The sequence below is a fragment of the Pongo pygmaeus genome, chromosome 3 (assembly GCF_028885625.2).
Source record: "Pongo pygmaeus isolate AG05252 chromosome 3, NHGRI_mPonPyg2-v2.0_pri, whole genome shotgun sequence".
Taxonomy (NCBI): Eukaryota; Metazoa; Chordata; class Mammalia; order Primates; family Hominidae; genus Pongo; species Pongo pygmaeus.
In genome coordinates this window covers 156,631,891-156,655,822 of record NC_072376.2, presented here as the reverse complement: position 1 = coordinate 156,655,822, position 23,932 = coordinate 156,631,891, and the positions used below count along the sequence as shown (strand labels likewise).

Below are 23,932 nucleotides of genomic sequence, written 5' to 3'. Positions count from 1 at the left end.
GGGCCTCAAGAAGGTCCACTCCTGGCAGAAGGGGAAGGGGAGCTGGTATGTGCAGATCACATGGCAAGAGAGAAGCAACAGAGAGGGGAGGAAGTGCCAGGCTCTTTAAACAATCAGATCATGTGGGTACTCATACAGCAAGAACTCACTCATTACTTTGAGGATGGCACCAAAATGTTCATGAGAGATCCAACCCCCTAACCCAAACACTTTCCACCTGGCCTCACCTCCAACACTGGGGATCATATTTCGATAAGAGATTTGGAAGGAACAATATCCAAACTGTATCAGAAGGCAATTACAAAAAGTTGCTTGTCAGGAATTCACATTAGTTTACAGAAATAACATTGGTTAGTGGTTGGCCATACACTGTTGAATTATAGGAGGTATGACATTTTATGGCTGCTTGGCATGAGTTAGTCTAGAGTCCCCATAGCAAGTCACTTCAAGAAGTATATTATTTAGGTCAAGAGGGAGTGGGATGTGACAGGTGTTACATTTTAAATGCCTCTCTGGGCTGGATAATTTAAAGGGACTTGCATTTCTCAGATAAAAAGGTTTTTTTTTCTTTCTCATATAGATAATACACAAATTATTTCCAAATCAACATATTTACATTAAGTTGTTCCTTTATCTGGCACTCCTCATCGCAGAAATATGTCATTCTACTGAGGCTACAGAATGTATTAAATTGATCAACTATGTCTAAAGAGCAAACCGCATTTGGCATTTCACACGTAAGGTCATCACAGTCAGAGACAACTGGGAGAAAAGAAATGAGACAAACAATAACAGTTGATTGCCACTGGTTTTTATCCCAGAAATCTGAGAAAATGTATCAAAATCATTTTAACGTTAGATATTCATAAGATGATGTACATTTCACAATCTCTTTACAAAGCCAAGTGATGCAACACTCTTTTTAGATTTCTAAAACCACCTAGATGTCTTCCAGTCATGTAGAAGCAGTTCCTTGGCTCATCACTGCAGTCCATGGCCTGTCAGAGTCAGAGGTCTAGAAGCTCAGTTTTGTCTGTGGGCACAGAGACAGGATGCAGACCCACAAGAGACATGATATATGTGCCAAAATAACAAATTATAAATTACAGTGAAAACCAAAGTCAAAGAAAACTGAAAATCAGAGTCCTCTGGTTAATAGATTCTCTCCTTAAAGGAGGCTCTACTGGGCAACCACTTCATAAGCAGGAAACTGATGATAATGGGATCTGAGAAATCCCATCAAGCCAATAACAGCCATCTCCATCTGGGCAAAATAACTGCTGAGGGTCCTAAAGACTCAGCATCCAAGGTCAGAATACCTTTTGTCTTAAGATGGCTAGAAACAGGCAACCCATTTTTCCTTCTTTTGGCTGCTTGCTCTTTTCTAGGTTTCATGAAGAGCTAACTTCAGCTAACGCCATTTTCCTTTAAATACAGGACAAAACAGTTGGCCATGCTGCAGATGTAACCATGCTAACCTAGCCTGACTCTACTGAAGTTACATTTGTTCACGTTCCTTTAAGCCCAAGCTTGACTCTACTGAGTGCCCTAAAACAGCTCAATCTCCAGAGTTAATGGTGTTTAACTCCGACAGAATCTCCCGTCAGAGTTAATGATATTTCAGAGCAGGTATTGGTTTGTAAAATTCTGAGGTGTGACTTCCTCCCATCGTCAAGTCCCCCGTGGGGCACTCATTTGGCAGCTGTAGTGTGACTTTTATGGGAGATACTTCTGCTTTAGTCCCTACCCTACAGATATTCACATTTTGCCACTCGTGACTCTAATGATCCCTTTGAATGGTATCATTTTATTTTGGCCTTGAGGAAACAACCACAAGGATTATTAGTGCACTTCCCACGTAATTATATCTTTTTTAGAATAATGACATGAAATGATAATTCTGTTAATTTGAGTTTCTAAGCATTAGCCACCTGTCAAATTCCTGTGTGTGGTGTGTCTCCAGCAGTAGTTTAGTCGTCATTTCAGTCAGAAATAAAACATGTGTCCTTCAAAATTGACTATTTGAGAAAATATTGGGAAAAGCACACATTCATTTCCCAGGATTAGGATTTTACATATAGTTTACCAGTTTAGGCCCATGTTAGATATCAATAATACTTCCTTTTTAGGAGAGTCAGATACATCATCTTGTAACGAAAGCATGTTTTCATTTAGGCCAAGTGATGACACAATATCTAGCAACCTAAAGATATACCCAAGTTGCTCAAGGGCAAGATTTTTTTTTTCCAGATGGAGCTGAGGAATTTTATTCTATTTTGCTGGACTCCAGGAAATGTTTGCTTCCTTAAGCAGAGATTGAATATCCCCCTGTCAAATGGATCACCTGAAGAAATACTTTTATAAGGACAACTATCATGGAGTAAGACAAAGAAAAGAAAAAGTAGAGGAGCAGCCACAAACTAAGATTACCCCAGGCCAGGGACCACAGACTCCCTGGCCCACACTGCCAAGACAGCCATTACAAAAACATCAGCTCCATGAGAGCGGAGGCCACGGTATCTGCCTAATAAATGTTTGCTGAGTGAATGAATGGCAACTTCACATTTATTCACCTGGCTTTAGAACCTAACTTCCACTGGCCCTGTATCAAGGGCAAGATAAAATTGAGAACACTTGTTAATCTGGAAAATGTGTCTGTTCTATATATAAGCACTTTATACTATCTCCACTCAACTAGTAAAGATTTTCTTTCAGTTTTTAGTATGTGATTTGAAAACTCTAGTAACCTGCCACAAAAAGAATGTCCAGTTTCACAGAGGGTTATATATTTTGTCCTGAGGCAGTAGGATTTGGAAAACTTGCATAAAATTTCCCTATAAATATTACCAGCTAGTTTAGTATCTTTGTCATTAAATGGGCATCTAACAGAATGTTGACAGATTTAAGAAAACATTGTAAGGAAAAATTGTGTATAAACAAAGTGTCATTTTGGTGAAATCAGCACATTCAACTTTTTGAAAATGTGGTTATGGACCAAGATAAACTTCAACACATAAAAGTTTTTAAAATGTGAAAGACATATATTGCTATGGTGTAAAAACCCAGGAAACTGTTCAGAAGAAATAGTATCATTATGCTTTCTAGGGCTAGTCATATTATAAAACAAGTGCTATAGGCTTTAAAAGTATCATAATTTTAATTTTGGATCTTATTTTTTAGTTTAAAGTTAATGAAAGGAAATATTTTAGAGGCCATTACCCAACATCTCAAAAAAAAAAAAAAAAAAAAGACTAGAAACAGAAAGGAGAAAAGAGCATTCCCAGAATGAAGTGACCAGTGACCACCCTTGCTTGCAATAGAAATGATAGCACTGATAAAAAGAAGTTCTCAGGCAGAGATGTTGGCTGTGCATGGTCTTTTCAGCCTCCATGATATCTTAAGTTCTTCTGCATTTAGTAAACAAGATATTTAATCACGTACAGCCATATTTGTTAGTTATGTTACATTTATTTTAGGTTTTATGCTGAATCTTAAAGAAAATGGATTACATTCTCCTAGCCATTATAAGATCTTTTTATGAAGTTTCACAACTTTTATATTTGAAGGTAACCTTGGGAGAAGTAGACCTAGGATTATTTTACTGTTAGACACATTATGCTGACGGCATATTATAGTTTAAATGGCAACTGCAAAGTTCAAAACAACTTTTTTATTTTTTATATAGAAAGCACACAAGGTTAAGGTCTAAATTAATGCATTTGTCATTTCTTTTTTTTTATTTCAATAGGGTTTTGGGGAAAAGGTGGTGTTTGGTTACATAAATAAGTTCTTTAGAGGTGATTTTTGAGATTTTGGTGCACCCGTCACCCGAACAGTGTACATTGTACCTAATGTGTAGTCTTTTATCCCTCACCTACCTCCCACCCTTTTTCCTGAGTCCCCAAAGTCCATTGTATCCTCAAAGTCCTCATGGTTTAGCTCCCACTTATAAGTGAGAACAAAATGATGTTTAGTTTTCCATTCCTGAGTTACTTCACTTAGAATAATGGTCTCCAATTCCATCCAGGTTGCTGCAAATGCCATTATTTTGTTCCTTTTTATGCTAGCCACTGTCAGATGTAATAAGACCACTACAACCAGTTGGAAAGATTTAAGGGCTTCTTTAAAAATTCCTATGCCTCTGCTCCAGGGCACAGACTACTCTCCAGCTCATGCTGGATGCCAGCATGACTCAGAAAATGTGAAGACCAACCACTAGATTTTTAAGTAGCTCCCTAAGTTATATTTCTCTCTTCAGATGAGGTGCTTCTGAGCCCATAGTCCAGGGCCAAAGTCTTCCATCCTACATTTCATGTGTGGATAGCTGGTCTTATGCCAGGAATTCTTTTTCCGCATCCTGCGCTAGTTATCAACAAGACCCTGGTCTCCACTCTTAGGACTTGACACTTTCCCTGGAGGCTAGAATGTATGTACCCCTGAATTCTAGCCCTGCTGCCCAAGAATAGACCCTTTCCCTCATCCTCTATTTTTCTGCTCTAGATTTCCCCATTCTTTTGTTCTAGCCCAGTGTTCCTTTGCCAGAGGTGACACTTTAAATTACTACATTCTTTGGACACCATGCCTTGCCAAGTGGCTGAATCTCCACTAGTAGGTCTGACATGATTCAAGTCAGATCTGTTTCTACCTCCACACCTCCTACCATAATCCTCTAATCTCCACCTCAATAAATTATAAGGATGACATCCCAATGCAGAAATGTCTTCTGCATCACAGAATCATTAAGACCAGAAGGAACCTCAAAGGTCATCTAGTTCAACCTCTTCATTTTCCAATGAGGAAAGCAAGGCCCAGAGAGTTAAAGTGACTTTCTCAAGTGTCCATATTGAGTCAAGGCAAGAACAATCTGAGAAGCCTATTATTTCTGGATTCTGGATTCAGTGCTCTTTCTCTAATATCCTAATATCATGTCCCTTAGCCTCTCTGACAGCTAGTTATTTTTCTTTGTTCTGAAAAATCCTATTGACCTAGAGTTTGCTACTTAAAATAAAGCCAAATTTATGGTTAAATAACTTTAATTAACAGAATGCCCTTTCTTATTCTGATCCAAAATTCTTTTTTAAAAATCAGCTTTCTGAGCAAGATGGCAGAAGACCCTCCTACACTTTTCTTCCCTCTACAGACATACTGACTCAACAGCAAAATTCTAACAAATTCTCTTTATGAGAAATCCAAAAACCAGCTGTAAGGCTCCCATATCCAGGCTGAGTACAAAACCAGCTACAGTCATGTGTCACTTAATGAGAGCAATATGTTCTAAGAAATGCACCTTTTAAGGAAATTTCAATGTTGTACAAATATCATAGAGTATGCTTACACAAACCTGGATGATATAGCCTACTATGCACATAGGCTATATGGTATAACCTATTACTCCTAAGTTACACATCTGTACAGCATGTTACTGTACTGAATACTGTAGGCAACTGGGACACAATGGTAAGTATTTGTGTATCTAAACATAGAAAAGGTATAATAAAAATACAGTATTATGATCATATGGGACAACCATTTTATATATATGGTCAACCATTGAGCAAAACATCATTATGCTTATACATAAAAACTGGTAGGAGAGTTCAAGACACCCTCTTGCCCAAAGCCCCTAGCACAGTGCCATACAACTGGGAGCTCCAAGCTTTTCTTTGAGGAAGGAGGAGAAGAAAAGCACCATATATCTAATGCCTTGACTTTTCTGGGGCATGCACAAAACACTGGCTTCTGTGTCACCTGTCACTGAGCACTAACAATCTCACATACTATAGATGTCCAGAAGCTATTACTGAGAACAAAACTAGAGTTCATAATAGCAAGCTAGCATATGCCACAGCTGCAACCTTCAGCTCAGTGCAAAGTGAGTGGACAGGGGAAAAGAAAACAGCTCCAAGCTGATATTACAGCTTGTACCTGGGCAGGGAAGAAAAGGATGTGACCACACATAAATGTTCTGATTTTTACTGGGGCCTGCCCAAGTCACTGGCTTCTGTCTACCTGCCTGAGACCACTGATGCAACCCACCATACTCTAGATGCTGAGGGCCACTGCAGTGGACTGAATGTTTGTGTCTCCCCCAAATTTATATGCTGAAATTCTAACCTCCAAGGTGATAGCATTAGGAGGTGGGGACTTTGGAAGGTGATTAGGTCATGAGGGCAGAGCCCTCATGAACAGTACTAGTTCCCTTATGTAAACATGAGACCTGAAAGAGACCCCTCACCTCTTCTGTCATGTAAGTGTATAGCAAGAAGGCAACATCTATGAACTAAAAGTAGACCATTACCAGATGCTGAATCTGCCGACGCTTTGATCTTAGACTTCCAAGTCTCCAGAACTGTGATAAATTTCTGTTGTTTATAAGTTACTCAGTTTATGTGGTATTTGAATCTGTAGATTGCCTTCAGTAGAATGGATGTTTTAATGAGCACAGGATGTCTTTCCATTTGTATGTCTTCTTTAATTTTTTTATCAATGTTTTGTAGTTTTCAGTGCAGTGTACAAGTCTTTCCCTGCCTTAGTTAAGTTTATGCCTTAGTGTTTTATTCTGATAGTATTTGAATGTAAATGGGGTTGTTTTCCTAATTTTCTTTTCAGATAGTTTGTTATTAGTATAAAGAAATGCTAGTGATTTTTGTATGTTGATTTGTATTTTGCAACTGTACTGAATGTATTTATTGGTTTTAAAAGCCAAAACAGTTCTGAGAAAGAAGAGCAGAGCTGGAAGCATCACATTTCCTGATTTCAAAATATTTACAAAGCAACAGTAGTCAAAATAGTAAGATACTGGCATAAAAACTGTGTTTATCTAAGCAGGTCTTCCTGAGTAGATTTTCTATCTCCTTTCATTTGGGCACTATAGTTAATTTACTTTATTCAGCTTAAAGTTTCATATGATGTGTTTTGGGTTTTTGCCATTGACGTCCACTGTTGGCTTACATGTATCTTTCTGGATGTGCTCGCTGCGTTTGACACTGTCACCACTCATTCTTCTCAAGATTCTTTACTCTCTTGATTTTCCTGTTTCAAACTCCTCTCTCTCCCTCTTGCCAACTATTTTTTGCTTGTTTGCTTATTTTTCTGTCTGTTTGGTTTTGGTCTCTTTTTGGGGCTCCTGTCACTCGTTCTTTCTCCCCAAGGGTTGATGCTCCCCACTATGATCCTCTTTTTATTCATCCATAGTAGATGATCATACCATCTAATATAGGATTAACCCCAATCTGTATGCTTAAGACTTCCAAATCTTATCTCCAGCACTAGCTTGATTTTTTATTTTTTGAGACAAAGTCTCACTCTTTTCCTCAGACTGCTGTGCAATGGTACAATCATGGCTCACTGCAGCCACAATCTCCTGGGCTCAAGTGATCCTCCCACCTCAGCCTCCCACAAAGCTGGGACAATAGGCATATGCACCACACCCAGCTAATTATTTCTTTATTTTTTGTAGAGATGGGATCTCGCTATGTTTTCCAGGCTGGTCTCGAACTCCTGGTCTCAAGTGATCCCCTCTCCTTGGCCTCCCAAAGTGCTGGAATTACAGGCATGAGCCACTGTGAGGCTTGATTTTGAACTCTAGATTCATGTATGAAAGGGTTTTTCTGAAATATCTACTTAAATGCACCACAGGCCATTCAAATTCAACTTACCTATAACCAAACTCATCATCTTTCTTTCTCTTACCCTCAGTCAATGCTGTTCCACCTGCTTTATTCCCAACTGAATTAGTGCCTCCCACTCCCACCCACAAACACTAGAAACTTGCAGGGCATCCTAGAAGTGCTACATTAGTCACTGGGTGCTGTTCAGGGCACTTCCTACATTCACCTCTTCCACTCCATCACTAATACTACTGCCTACTAGTAGTATCATCAATCATCATCATGTCTCACATGAATAATTGCAATACCTTTCTAATGGGTTGCACTAATTCCTCCTAAATTCATGGCCCACACTGACACTGGGAAGATGTACAGAAAACAAAAACCAAACACCTTTTCACACCTAAAATTGGTTTCCACATTCTATAAAATCTAAAATGTCAAGTTCCATCTACTTAAAATGATTATGTTTCTCTCTAAATTCATTCCAAACATTCCTCTGTTCTCACCTTACACACTACCAATAAACAAGTTCTTGCATCCCTTCCTAAACAGTAGGCTTTTTGCATGCTTATGTGTCTTTGTTCCTACTAGCCACTCTACCTGGAACATTTTTCCCACCTCTCTCATTGGTCAATTCTCACTCATTTTTAAAGACATAGCACCTTATTTTCTCCAGGACTCCTTCTGAGCCTCAAAGGCAGTTCCTTCCTTTTTTTTTTTTTTTTTTTTTTCTGAGATGGAGTCTCACTCTGTTGCCCAGGCTGGAGTGCAGTGGCGTGATCTCAGCTCACTGCAAGCTCCACCTCCCAGGTTCACGCCATTCTTCTGCCTCAGCCACCCAAGTAGCTAGGACTACAGGAGCCCACCATCACACCCGGCTAATTTTTTTGTATTTTTAGTAGAGACGGGGTTTCACCATGTTAGCCAGGATGGTCTCGATCTCCTGACCTCGTGATCCACCCGCCTTGGCCTCCCAAAGTGCTAGGATTACAAGCATGAGCCACGGTGCCCGGCTCCCTTCTTTTGCTATAGCACCTAGGATTTAGCTGAATGAAATCCTAAGTGCTATAGCAAAAGAAGGAACTGGTGTGGAGGCCCTGTCATACCAAAAATATCTCAAAAATGAGACTGTATATCTCTTTAAATTCCCAGTAACTAGCACCATGCTTACAGCACATAGGGGATGCTCAATAGATGTTCGTTGAACTGAACTAAAAAATATTTTTTAAAAAAACATTGAATTGGCTTTGCCAAATCTGATATTAAAGAACCAATACTGACCAATGGGCATTATCTTTCTTTTCTCAGAATTCAAAACCTGTTTAAATAAGCAGTTCTAGAATTGTTCTAAAGATTAAGCCTACCAGTCTGTTTCTAGAATCTGTTTTCTATCCTGAGGCAAGTGGAAAAATATTTTCCTATCTTCCATTTTTTGGCATCCATTCTGTTCTGTACGGTTTCTCAGTTTACTGACAGTGTTTCTGTTACCTCACCTGCAAAACTTGGCATTAAATGTCTCTGAATATGAACACTGAACTCATTTTAAATGATAATCTTATCTCTTTGAGAGCTTAATTTCTGACATTGTCATATTTATTTTTCCTATTTTCATTTAAAGGACATTCTCTCTTAAAGGAGATTAAAACACATCTATGGCTGTGGAATCTATTTAACACAAATATGATGTGGCCAAAGCATCATACTCTTCTAATTGCCCATCCTTTAGAATCACTGCTAGCATCTCAGTTTCTCAGACAGAGCTAAGGTAAAGAGTACTTGGAAACTCTTCTGTGCTACATGGAGAAGCTGTTTTCTCTATTCTGACAGATCTCCTGGTGCTCAATACCTAGAGCATCTAGAAATAATTTCATGGTATTTTTTCCAAGTGACACTATCCTCCTCTCATGTCTTATATCTTAGTGTATTCAGAGGCTTGAGTTCTGACATTTTTTTCTCTAAACAACAGTATAAATGATCCAAATTTTTTTACCTTTCTAACTTCTTGCTCTTCCCCAATGCCACACAATATAATTCCTCTGCTAAAAATGCAGGTAACTTTGTCCAAACTTTTTTCAACAAACTTTGTAATAAGTTCAAAATACATCAGAAGAGAGTTAAAAAATGTCCATTTGACAAATTCTTGAGACTTTGTCAATATGCTAGCCACTGCGTCACTAAAAATACAAGGGCATATAGAACATGGTCCCTGATCTTGAGAACAGTTCATAAGGCTCTGATAAAAACACAGGACAGAGGGTGGAGCCAAGATGGCCAAATAGGAACAGCTCCAGTCTACACCTCCCAGTGTGAGCAATGCAGAAGACTGGTGATTTCTGCATTTCCAACTGAGGTACCGGATTCATCTAACTGGGGAGTGCCGGACAGTGGGTGCAGGGCAGTGGGTGCAGTGCACCATGTGTAAGCCGAAGCAGGGCCAGGCATTGCCTCACCCAGGAAGCACAAGGTGTCAGGGAATTCCCTTTCCTAGTCAAAGAAAGGGGTGACAGATGGCACCTGGAAACTCGTGTCACTCCCACCCTAATACGGCGCTTTTCCAATGGGCTTATCAAATGGCACACCAGGAGATTATATCCTGCACCTGGCTCTGAGGGTCCTACACCCACAGAGCCTCACTCATTGCTAGCACAGCAGTCTGAGATCAAACTGCAAGGCAGCAGCAAGGCTGGAGGAGGGGCACCCGCCATTGCCGAGGCTTGAGTAGGTAAACAAAGCCGCCGGGAAGCTGGAACCGGGTAGAGCCCACCACAGCTCAAGGAGGCCTGCCTGCCTCTGTAGGCTCCACCTTTGGGGGCAGGGCACAGACAAACAAAAGACAGCAATAACCTCTGCAGACTTAAATGTCCCTGTCTGATAGCTTTGAAGAGAGTAGTGGTTCTCCCAACACGCAGCTTGAGATCTCAGAATGGGCAGACTGCCGCCTCAAGTGGGTCCCTGACCCCCGAGTAGCCTAACTGGGAGGCACCTCCCAGTAGGGGCGGACTGACACCTCACACAGCCAGGTACTCCTCTGAGACAAAACTTCCAGAGGAACGATCAGGCAGCAGCATTTGCAGTTCACCAATATCCGCTGTTCTGCAGCCACCACTGCTAATACTCAGGCAAACAGGGTCTGGAGTGGACCTCCAGTAAACTCCAACAGACCTGCAGCTGAGGGTCCTGACTGTTAGAAGGAAAACTAACAAACAGAAAGGACATCCACACCAAAATCCCATCTGTACATCGCCATCATCAAAGACCAAAGGTAGATAAAACCACACAGATGGGGAAAAAACAGAACAGAAAAACCGGAAACTCTAAAAATCAGAGCACCTCTCCTCCACCAAAGGAACGCAGCTCCTCACCAGCAACGAAACAAAGCTGGACGGAGAATGACTTTGACCAGTTGAGAGAGGAAGGCTTCAGAAGATCAAACTACTCCAAGCTAGAGGAGGAAGTTCGAACCAATGGCAAAGAAGTTAAAAACCTTGAAAAAAATTAGACAAATGGATAACTAGAATAACCAATGCAGAGAAGTCCTTAAAGGACCTGATGGAGCTGAAAACCACAGCACAAGAACGTGATGAATGCACAAGCCTCAGTAACCGATGCGATCAACTGGAAGAAAGGGTATCAGCGATGGAAGACAAAATGAATGAAATGAAGCGAGAAGAGAAGTTTAGAGAAAAAAGAATAAAAAGAAACAAACAAAGCCTCCAAGATATATGGGACTATGTGAAAAGACCAAATCTACGTCTGATTAGTGTATGTGAAAGTGATGGGGAGAATGGAACCAAGTTGGAAAACACTCTGCAGGATATCATCCAGGAGAACTTCCCCAATCTAGCAAGGCAGGCCAACATTCAAATTCAGGAAATACAGAGAATGCCACAAAGATACTCCTCGAGAAGAGCAACTCCAAGACACATAATTGTCAGATTCACCAAAGTTGAAATGAAGGAAAAAATGTTAAGGGCAGCCAGAGAGAAAGGTCGGGTTACCCACAAAGGGAAGCCCATCAGACTCACTGCTGATCTCTCGGCAGCAACTCTACAAGCCAGAAGAGAGAGGGGGCCAATATTCAACAATCTTAAAGAAAAGAATTTTCAACCCAGAATTTCATATCCAGACAAACTAAGCTTCATAAGTGAAGGAGAAATAAAATACTTCACAGACAAGCAAATGCTGAGAGATTTTGTCACCACCAGGCCTGCCCTAAAAGACCTCCTGAAGGAAGCACTAAACATGGAAAGGAACAACCGGTACCAGCCGCTGCAAAAACATGCCAAATTGAAAAGACCATCAAGGCTAGGAAGAAACTGCATCAACTAACGAGCAGAATAACCAGCTAACATCATGACAGGATCAAATTCACACATAACAATACTAACCTTAAATGTAAATGCGCTAAATGCTCCAATTAAAAGGCACAGACTGGAAAATTGGATAAAGAGTCAAGACCCATCAGTGTGCTGTATTCAGGAAACCCATCTCACGTGCAGAGAAACACATAGGCTCAAAATAAAGGGGTGGAGGAAGATCTACCAAGCAAATGGAAAACAAAAAAAGGCAGGGGTTGCAATCCTAGTCTCTGATAAAACAGACTTTAAACCAACAAAGATCAAAAGAGACAAAGAAGGCCATTACATAATGGTAAAGGGATCAATTGAACAAGAAGAACTAACTATCCTAAATATATATGCACCCAATACAGGAGCACCAAGATTCATAATCTGGTGCTTTGTAGGTCCTTAGTGACCTACAAAGTGACTTAGACTCCCACACAATAATAATGGGAGACTTTAACACCCCACTGTCAACATTAGACAGATCAGTGAGACAGAAAGTTAACAAGGATATCCAGGAATTGAATTCAGCTCTGCACCAAGTGGACCTAACAGACATCTACAGAACTCTCCACCCCAAATCAACAGAATATACATTCTTCTCAGCACCACACCACACCTATTCCAAAACTGACCACATAGTTGGAAGTAAAGCACTCCTCAGCAAATATAAAAGAACAGAAATTATAACAAACTGTCTCTCAGACCACACTGCAGTCAAACTAGAACTCAGGATTAAGAAACTCACTCAAAACTGCTCAACTACATGGGAACTGAACAACCTGCTCCTGAAAGACTACTGGGTACATAACGAAATGAAAGCAGAAATAAAGATGTTCTTTGAAACCAATGAGAACAAAGACACAACATACCAGAATCTCTGGGACACATTCAAAGCAGTGTGTAGAGGGAAATTTATAGCACTAAATGCCCACAAGAGAAAGCAGGAAAGATCTAAAACTGACACCCTAACATCACAATTCAAAGAACTAGAGAAGCAAGAGCAAACACATTCAAAAGCTAGCAGAAGGTGAGAAATAACTAAGATCAGAGCAGAACTGAAGGAGATAGAGACACAAAAAAACCCTTCAAAAAATCAATGAATCCAGGAGCTGGTTTTTTGAAAAGATCAACAAAATTGATAGACCCCTAGCAAGACTAATAAAGAAAAAAAGAGAGAAGAATCAAATAGACGCAATAAAAAATGACAAAGGGGATATCACCACTGATCCCACAGAAATACAAGCTACCATCAGAGAATACTATAAACACCTCTATGCAAATAAACTAGAAAATCTAGAAGAAATGGATAAATTCCTCGACACATACACTCTCCCAAGACTAAACCAGGAAGAAGTTGAATCTCTGAATGGACCAATAACAGGATCTGAAATTAGGCAATAATTAATAGCTTACCAACCAAAAAAAAGACCAGGATCAGATGGATTCACAGCCGAATTCTACCAGAGGTACAAGGAGGAGCTGGTACCATTCCTTCTGAAACTATTCCAATCAATAGAAGAAGAGGGAATCCTCCCTAACTCATTTTATGAGGCCAGCATCATCCTGATACCAAAGCCTAGCAGAGACACAACAAAAAAAGAGAATTTTAGACCAATATCCTTGATGAACATTGATGCAAAAATCCTCAGTAAAATACTGGCAAACTGAATCCAGCAGCACATCAAAAAGCTTATCCACCATGATCAAGTGGGCTTCATCCCTGGGATGCAAGGCTGGTTCAACACACGAAAATCAATAAATGTAATCCAGCATATAAACAGAACCAAAGACAAAAACCACATGATTATCTCAATAGATGCAGAAAAGGCCTTTTGACAAAATTCAACAACACTTCATGCTAAAAACTCTCAATAAATTAGTTATTGATGGGATGTATCTCAAAATAATAAGAGCTATCTATGACAAACCCACAGCCAATATCATACTGAATGGACAAAAACTGGAAGCATTCCCTTTGAAAACTGGCACAAGACAGGGATGCCCTCTCTCACCACTCCTATTCAACATAGTGTTGGAAGTTCTCGCCAGGGCAATCAGGCAGGAGAAGGAAATAAAGGGCATTCAATTAGGAAAAGAGGAAGTCAAATTATCCTTGTTTGCAGATGACAGGATTGTATATCTAGAAAACCCCATTGTCTCAGCCCAAAATCTCCTTAAGCTGATAAGCAACTTCAGCAAAGTCTCAGGATACAAAATCAATGTACAAAAATCACAAGCATTCTTATACACCTATAACAGACAAACAGAGAGCCAAATCATGAGTGAACTCCCATTCACAATTGCTCCAAAGAGAATAAAATACCTAGGAATCCAACTTACAAGGGATGTGAAGGACCTCTTCAAGGAGAACTACAAACCACTGCTCAATGAAATAAAAGAGGACACAAACAAATGGAAGAACATTCCATGCTCATGGGTAGGAAGAATCAATATCGTGAAAATGGCCATACTGCCCAAGGTAATTTATAGATTCAATGCCATCCCCATCAAGCTACCAATGACTTTCTTCACAGAATTCGAAAAAACTACTTTAAAGTTCATATGGAACCAAAAAAGAGCCTGCATCGCCAAGTCAATCCTAAGCCAAAAGAACAAAGCTGGAGGCATCACGCTACCTGACTTCAAACTATACTACAAGGCTACAGTAACCAAAACAGCATGGTACTGGTACCAAAACAGAGATATAGACCCATGGAACAGAACAGAGCCCTCAGAAACAAAGCCACATATCTACAACTATCTGATCTTTGACAAACCTGAGAAAAACAAGCAATGGGGAAAGGATTCCCTATTTAATAAATGGTGCTGGGAAAACTGGCTAGCCATATGTAGAAAGCTGAAACTGGATCCCTTCCTTGCACCTTATACAAAAATTAATTCAAGATGGATCAAAGACTTACATATTAGACCTAAAACCATAAAAATCCTAGAAGAAAACCTAGGCAATACCATTCAGGACATAGGCATAGGCAAGGACTTCGTGTCTAAAACACCAAAAGCAATGGCAACAAAAGCCAAAATTGACAAATGGGATCTAATTAAACTAAAGAGCTTCTGCACAGAAAAATAAACCACCATCAGAGTGAACAGGCAACCTACAGAATGGGAGAAAATTTTTGCAACCTACTCATCTGACAAAGGGCTAATATCCAGAATCTACAATGAACTCAAACAAATTTACAAGAAAAAAACAAACAACCCCATCCACAAGTGGGCAAAGGATATGAACAGTCACTTCTCAAAAGAAGACATTTATGCAGCCAAAAAACACATGAAAAAATGCTCATCATCACTGGCCATCAGAGAAATGCAAATCAAAACCACAATGAGATACCATCTCACACCAGTTAGTATGGCGATCATTAAAAAGTCAGGAAACAACAGGTGCTAGAGAGGATGTGGAGAAATGGGAACACTTTTACACTGTTGGTGGGACTGTAAACTAGTTCAACCATTGTGGAAGTCAGTGTGGCAATTCCTCAGGGATCTAGAACTAGAAATACCATTTGACCTAGCCATCCCATTACTGGGTATATACCCAAAGGATTATAAATCATGCTGCTATAAAGACATATGCACACGTATGTTTATTGCGGCACTATTCACAATAGCAAAGACTTGGAACCAACCCAAATGATAGACAATGATAGACTGGATTAAGAAAATGTGGCACATATACACCATGGAATACTATGCAGCCATAAAAAATGATGAGTTCATGTCCATTGTAGGGACATGGATGAAGCTGGAAACCATCATTCTCAGCAAACTATCGCAAGGACAGAAAATCAAACACCGCATGTTCTCACTCATAGGTGGGAATTGAACAATGAGAATACATGGACACAGGAAGGGGAACATCACACATCAGGGCCTGTTGTGTGGTGGGGGGATGGGGGAGGGATAGCATTAGGAGATATACCTAATGCTAAATGACGAGTTAATGGGTACAGCACACCAACATGGCACATGTATACATATGTAACAAACCTGCACGTTGTGCACATGTACGCTAAAACTTAAAGTATAATAATCATCATCATCATAATAAAATACACAGGACAGCATGTTAGAATGGTAACTTTAACATTTTTGCATTTTAAAGAGGTGCTAAATCAAGAGAGGGGGCTCGAAGGAGACCATTTGGGCAGTACGATGTGTGCCACCTGCAATGTGGAGAACACAATGAACTGGGATCTGGCTCTGCCTGGAAAATCTGAATGTGGGAGATAAACTGGTTGGCTGCTTTGGTGGATAAACAAAAGAGAGGGACTGCCTTGGGGTTAAGCAGTATTCCTAGAGTTTATCAAGGCAGAGGATGCAGGAAGGTTGCCATGGACCACATGTGAGCCATGCATACAAGAGTGAGCCAGAATGATCTTGTCTTAGGTCTTGTCCAAAGGTGCCATCTAGAGGGCTGAATAGAGGTACTTCCAAATGCTAAATAGGTTGAGGAATGATTAAGTGATCAGCCAGAATATAGCTGTTTCATCCTCATCAAGAGAACTGCAGATAAGAGATACCCAACTCTGGGAGTGAGAGATCTCCAAAGAACCTGCAAAAGTTCCCATGATAAACAGAATCAGCTTTTCTTCCATCTTCCAAAACCAAAGAGTACTGACATCCATGAAAGTGTTCAAGAAAGAACTTTCCTGCTACTCCTGCCTATCCTCCTTCTTTCCTGTCCCAACCGTGGAGGCATCAGAAACACCCATTAACAATAATGAGGAGAAAGTTCTTGGTAAGAGAAGAAAGAATGGGATATGTGCATTACCCTGACCTGATCACTATGCCATAAATATATCAAAACACCACTATGTACCCCATAAATACGTAGAATTACTACATGTTTATTAAAAAGAAAAGAAAGAATGACCCCACCACCCTTTTCTGAGTGCAGGCCACCTGCCTGCTGTATGCCTGAGGTGAGCAAATTGCAAGTGTGTTCCATCACTACAGTTATAGAACTATTTGAAATGTTAGGGAAGCACAGAGTGAAGAATGATTATTTATTGAGGAAATAAATATGGCTTCCCAGAGAAGGCAACTCTTTATCAAAGTCTTAAAAAAATGAGTAGGCATTTGCCAAATTGGCACATTCCAACTCAGAGAACATCACCAACAAAGATGGAGGCTCACAAATGCATGCTGTGTTCAGTGTATTGGGAGCTGTTTGGCATAACCGGGACACAAGCCACAGAGTGGGGTATGGCACCAGATGATTCCAGAAAAAATCAACTCAGATCAGATTGGGAGAGGTCTTGCAGTTTTACTACTACTACTACTCCCTCAGCAGTTAAAAGATCAACTAAAATACATCTTGAAGCAAATAGTATTTACTAAATCTGATTCCTAGCCTCCAAAAATTTGAATTTAACTTCAGATATGCTCCTGGTGCATTGCAATATATTTGCAAAGGTGTCATCTCCATAACTAATTTTCCGTTAGACAACCTCAAGGGGTTGTTCCTCCATGGTGAATCTGCTTCCTAATATTTACGTTTTTTGCCTCCAGATGTCACAGCCAACAAAAGTATTCATCTCAAAACCTTTTTCATGACAGTACATATAGTAGGTATTGTTACAGCTAAGCCTTGTATATGCTTTAAATAATCACCTAAGTTCATAGCTACCTTTTAGAACAGAGCGAACAGGGTATGGATAGGTGTATTTGCTTGGCCAAAGTAACATTCGCATTGTCAACCTCTTCCTCCTTTTAGAAGATGTACAATTCCCTTCCACCCACCGCTGAAGCCTGGTGTCTGTGCTGGTTGTTCTCCTTCAAGCCTTCTTTTTCTATGGAGTCACTTCTTGGCCTCTTGCAGAAGTTCTTCTGGCATCTCAGCTAACAGGATCTCTCCTCCCCCTCATTCACTGCCCCAGGATTTCCATCTGTCCCTGTAATCAGCAAATGCCCTAAGAAAAGACACAGCCATAGTGATCAAACGCAGAATTCTGGCTCAACTGTCCCTCCACAGGAAGAGCAATTTTCTCCCTGCCAAAAAAAGCCTCTCTAACTTCTCCACCATCTTTTCCCAAACAATAGCGGACTTGCGTGAGTTACAGCTGATTGGCCAATTTTCCCTAGTAGGAAAATCTCTTCCATGTAATGGAAAGTTCTTAAAACAAAAAAATGAATAGCATCTCAACTGACTTCATCTCATGGCATTTCCTGGAGTCAAAGTCATGGTATGTGACTCTGATGTAGCTTTTTGTGTGTTTTTGTTTTTGTTCTCCCTGAGCTATATAAAAAAACAAGACCTATGGGATCTGTCATGTCTGACAATTATGACAAATGCCCAGGCTCACACAGGGCCAAAGGAGATAGTATACCAGGCAGGCTGAAGCATTCTTAGTTTATCTTTTTTTGCCTCTCTAGAACCTGTCCTGCACTTTGGGGATGCTGAATATCACGTCAGTGAAAGTGCTGGCTATGTGGAGGTTTGTGTTTGGAGAAGAGGCACTGATCTTTCCCAACCATCATCCATCGCTGTGCACTCCAGAAAGTCAGAGCAGGAGTCAGCAGAAGGTGAGAGAGCCACTTAAAGAATATATCGGAATAGGAACAGCTCCGGTCTACAGCTCCCAGCGCGAGCGACGCAGAAGATGGGTGATTTCTGCATTTCCATCTGAGGTACCGTGTTCACCTCACTAGGGAGTGCCAGACAGTGGGCGCAGGTCAGTGGGTGAGCGCACTGTGCGCCAGCCGAAGCAGGGGCGAGGCATTGCCTCACTCGGGAAGCGCAAGGGGTCAGGGAGTTCCCCTTCCAGGGGTGACAGACGGCACCTGGAAAATCGGGCCACTCCCACCCGAATACTGTGCTTTTCCGACGGGCTTAGGAAACGGTGCCCCAGGAGAGTATAGCCCGCACCTGGCTCAGAGGGTCCTACGCCCACGGAGTCTCGCTGATTGCTAGCACAGCAGTCTGAGATCAAACAGCAAGTCGGCAGCGAGGCTGGGGGAGGGGCGCCCGCCATTGCCCAGGCTCGCTTAGGTAAACAAAGCAGCCTGGAAGCTTGAACTGGGTGGAGCCCACCACAGCTCAAGGAGGCCTGCCTGCCTCTGTAGGCTCCACCTCTGAGGGCAGGGCACAGACAAACAAAAAGACAGCAGTAACCTCTGCAGACTTAAATGTCCCTGTCTGACAGCTGTGAGGAGAGCAGTGGTTCTCCCAGCACGCAGCTGGAGATCTGAGAACCTGCTGACTGCCTCCTCAAGTGGGTTCCTGACCCCTGACCCCCGAGCAGCCTAACTGGGAGGCATCCCCCAGCAGGGGCAGACTGACACCTCACACGGCCGGCCAGGTACTCCAACAGACCTGCAGCTGAGGGTTCTGTCTGTTAGAAGGAAAACTAACAGAAAGGACATCCACACCAAAAACCCATCGTACATCACCATCATCAAAGACCAAAAGTAGATAAAACCACAAAGATGGGGAAAAAACAGAGCAGAAAAACTGGAAACTCTAAAAACCAGAGTACCTCTCCTCCTCCAAAGGAACGCAGTTCCTCACCAGCAACGGAACAAAGCTGGACGGAGAATGACTTTGACGAGCTGAGAGAAGAAGGCTTCAGACGATCAAATTACTCCGAGCTACGGGAGGATATTCAAACCAAAGGCAAAGAAGTTGAAAACTTTGAAAAAAATTTAGAAGAATGTATAACTAGAATAACCAATACAGAGAAGTGCTTAAAGGAGCTGATGGAGCTGAAAACCAAGGCTCGAGAACTACGTGAAGAATGCAGAAGCCTCAGGAGCCGATGCGACCAAATGGAAGAAAGGGTATCAGCCCTGGAAGATGAAATGAATGAAATGAAGCGAGAAGAGAAGTTTAGAGAAAAAAGAATAAAAAGAAACGAGCAAAGCCTCCAAGAAATGTGGGACTATGTGAAAAGACCAAATCTACGTCTGATTGGTGTACCTGAAAGTGACGGGGAGAATGGAAACAAGTTGGAAAACACTCTGCAGGATATTATCCAGGAGAACTTCCCCAATCTAGCAAGGCAGGCCAACATTCAGATTCAGGAAATACAGAGAATGCCACAAAGATACTCCTCGAGAAGAGCAACTCCAAGACACATAATTGTCAGATTCACCAAAGTTGAAATGAAGGAAAAAATGTTAAGGGCAGCCAGAGAGAAAGGTCGGGTTACCATCAAAGGGAAGCCCATCAGACTAACAGCGGATCTCTCGGCAGAAACCCTACAAGCCAGAAGAGAGTGGGGGCCAATATTCAACATTCTTAAAGAAAAGAATTTTCAACCCAGAATTTCATATCCTGCCAAACTAAGCTTCATAAGTGAAGGAGAAATAAAATACTTTACAGAGAAGCAAATGCTGAGAGATTTTGTCACCACCAGGCCTGCCCTAAAAGAGCTCCTGAAGGAAGCGCTAAACATGGAAAGGCACAACCGGTACCAGCCACTGCAAAATCATACCGAAATGTAAAGACCATCGAGACTAGGAAGAGACTGCATCAACTAACGAGAAAAATATCCAGCTAACATCATAATGACAGGATCAGATTCACACATAACAATATTAACTTTAAATGTAAATGGACTAAATGCTCCAATTAAAAGACACAGACTGGCAAATTGGATAAAGACTCAAGATCCATCAGTGTGCTGTATTCAGGAAACCCATCTCACGTGCAGAGACACACATAGGCTCAAAATAAAAGGATGGAGGAAGATCTACCAAGCAAATGGAAAACAAAAAAAGGCAGGGGTTGCAATCCTAGTCTCTGATAAAACAGACTTTAAACTAACAAAGATCAAAAGAGACAAAGAAGGCCATTACATAATGGTAAAGGGATTAATTCAACAAGAAGAGCTAACTATCCTAAATATATATGCACCCAATACAGGAGCACCCAGATTCATAAAGCAAGTCCTGAGTGACCTACAAAGAGACTTAGACTCCCACACATTAATAATGGGAGACTTTAACACCCCACTGTCAACATTAGACAGATCAACGAGACAGAAAGTCAACAAGGATACCCAGGAATTGAACTCAGCTCTGCACCAAGCAGACCTAATAGACATCTACAGAACTCTCCACCCCAAATCAACAGAATATACATTTTTTTCAGCACCACACCACACCTATTCCAAAATTGACCATATACTTGGAAGTAAAGATCTCCTCAATAAATGTAAAAGAACAGAAATTGTAACAAACTGTCTCTCAGATCACAGTGCAATCAAGCTAGAACTCAGGATTAAGAATCTCACTCAAAACCGCTCAACTACGTGGAAACTGAACAACCTGCTCCTGAATGACTACTGGGTACATAACGAAATGAAGGCAGAAATAAAGATGTTCTTTGAAACCAACGAGAACAAAGACACAACATATCAGAATCTCTGGGATGCATTCAAAGCAGTGTGTAGAGGGAAATTTATAGCACTAAATGCCCACAAGAGAAAGCAGGAAAGATCCAAAATTGACACCCTAACATCACAATTAAAAGAACTAGAAAAGCAAGAGCAAACACATTCAAAAGCTAGCAGAAGGCAAGAAATAACTAAAATCAGAGCAGAACTGAAGGAAATAGAGACACAAAAAACCCTTCAAAAAATAAATGAATCCAGGAGCTGGTTTTTTGAAAGGATCAACAAAATTGATAGACCGCTAGCAAGATTAATAAAGAAAAAAAGAGAGAAGAATCAAATAGATGCAATAAAAAATGATAAAGGGGATATCACCACTGATCCCACAGAAATACAAACTACCATCAGAGAATATTACAAACACCTCTATGCAAATAAACTAGAAAATCTAGAAGAAATGGATAAATTCCTCAACACATACACCCTCCCAAGACTAAACCAGGAAGAAGTTGAATCTCTGAATAGACCAATAACAGGAGCTGAAATTGTGGCAATAATCAATAGCTTACCAACCAAAAAAAGTCCAGGACCAGATGGGTTCACAGCCGAATTCTACCAGAGGTACAAGGAGGAGCTGGTACCATTCCTTCTGAAACTATTCCAATCAATAGAAAAAGAGGGAATCCTCCCTAACTCATTTTATGAGGCCAGCATCATCCTGATACCAAAGCCTGGCAGAGACACAACAAAAAAAGAGAATTTTAGACCAATATCCTTGATGAACATTGATGCAAAAATCCTCAATAAGATACTGGCAAACAGAATCCAGCAGCACATCAAAAAGCTTATCCACCATGATCAAGCGGGCTTCATCCCTGGGATGCAAGGCTGGTTCAATATACGCAAATCAATAAATGTAATCCAGCATATAAACAGAACCAAAGACAAAAACCACATGATTATCTCAATAGATGCAGAAAAGGCCTTTGACAAAATTCAACAACCCTTCATGCTAAAAACTCTCAATAAATTAGGAATTGATGGGACGTATCTCAAAATAATAAGAGCTATTTATGACAAACCCACAGCCAATATCGTACTGAATGGGCAAAAACTGGAAGCATTCCCTTTGAAAACTGGCACAAGACAGGGATGCCCTCTCTCGCCACTTCTATTCAACATAGTGTTGGAAGTTCTGGCCAGGGCAATTAGGCAGGAGAAGGAAATCAAGGGTATTCAATTAGGAAAAGAGGAAGTCAAATTGTCCTTGTTTGCAGATGACATGATAGTATATCTAGAAAACCCCATTGTCTCAGCCCAAAATCTCCTTAAGCTGATAAGCAACTTCAGCAAAGTCTCAGGATACAAAATCAATGTGCAAAAATCACAAGCATTCTTATACATCAATAACAGACAAACAGAGAGCCAAATCATGAGTGAACTCCCATTCACAATTGCTTCAAAGAGAATAAAATACCTAGGAATCCAACTTACAAGGGATGTGAAAGACCTCTTCAAGGAGAACTACAAACCACTGCTCAAGGAAATAAAAGAGGATACAAACAAATGGAAGAACATTCCATGCTCATGGGTAGGAAGAATCAATATCATGAAAATGGCCATCCTTCCCAAGGTAATTTACAGATTCAATGCCATCCCCATCAAGCTACCAATGACTTTCTTCACAGAATTGGAAAAAACTACTTTAAAGTTCATATGGAACCAAAAAAGAGCCCGCATCGCCAAGTCAATCCTAAGCCAAAAGAACAAAGCTGGAGGCATCACACTACCTGACTTCAAACTATACTACAAGGCTACAGTAACCAAAACAGCATGGTACTGGTACCAAAACAGAGATATAGATCAATGGAACAGAACAGAGCCGTCAGAAATAACGCCACATATCTACAAGTATCTGATCTTTGACAAACCTGACAAAAACAAGAAATGGGGAAAGGATTCCCTATTTAATAAATGGTGCTGGGAAAACTGGCTAGCCATATGTAGAAAGCTGAAACTGGATCCCTTCCTTACACCTTATACAAAAATCAATTCAAGATGGATTAAAGACTTAAATGTTAGACCTAAAACCATAAAAACCCTAGAAGAAAACCTAGGCATTACCATTCAGGACATAGGCATGGGCAAGGACTTCATGTCTAAAACACCAAAAGCAATGGCAACAAAAGCCAAAATTGACAAATGGGATCTAATTAAACTAAAGAGCTTTTGCACAGCAAAGGAAACTACCATCAGAGTGAACAGGCAACCTACAAAATGGGAGAAAATTTTCACAACCTACTCATCTGACAAAGGGCTAATATCCAGAATCTACAATGAACTCCAACAAATTTACAAGAAAAAAACAAACAACCCCTTCAACAAGTGGGCGAAGGACATGAACAGACACTTCTCAAAAGAAGACATTTATGCAGCCAAAAAACACATGAAAAAATGCTCACCATCACTGGCCATCAGAGAAATGCAAATCAAAACCACAATGAGATACCATCTCACACCAGTTAGAATGGCAATCATTAAAAAGTCAGGAAACAACAGGTGCTGGAGAGGATGTGGAGAAATAGGAACACTTTTACACTGTTGGTGGGACTGT

The 23,932-nt window shown here is 40.7% G+C and overlaps 2 protein-coding genes across 2 annotated transcripts in view; one reads left to right on the top strand and one right to left on the bottom strand.

Moving 5' to 3' along the window:
* LOC129034608 (uncharacterized) overlaps positions 1-23,932 on the bottom strand; it is a 97,811-nt gene that overhangs the window by 46,723 nt on the left and 27,156 nt on the right. The gene's annotated exons all lie outside the window — the stretch shown is intronic.
* FREM3 (FRAS1 related extracellular matrix 3) overlaps positions 1-23,932 on the top strand; it is a 125,669-nt gene that overhangs the window by 93,226 nt on the left and 8,511 nt on the right. The window contains 1 exon segment of the mRNA XM_054486057.1: positions 18,359-18,508. Coding sequence (XP_054342032.1) covers positions 18,359-18,508 — 150 coding nt within the window.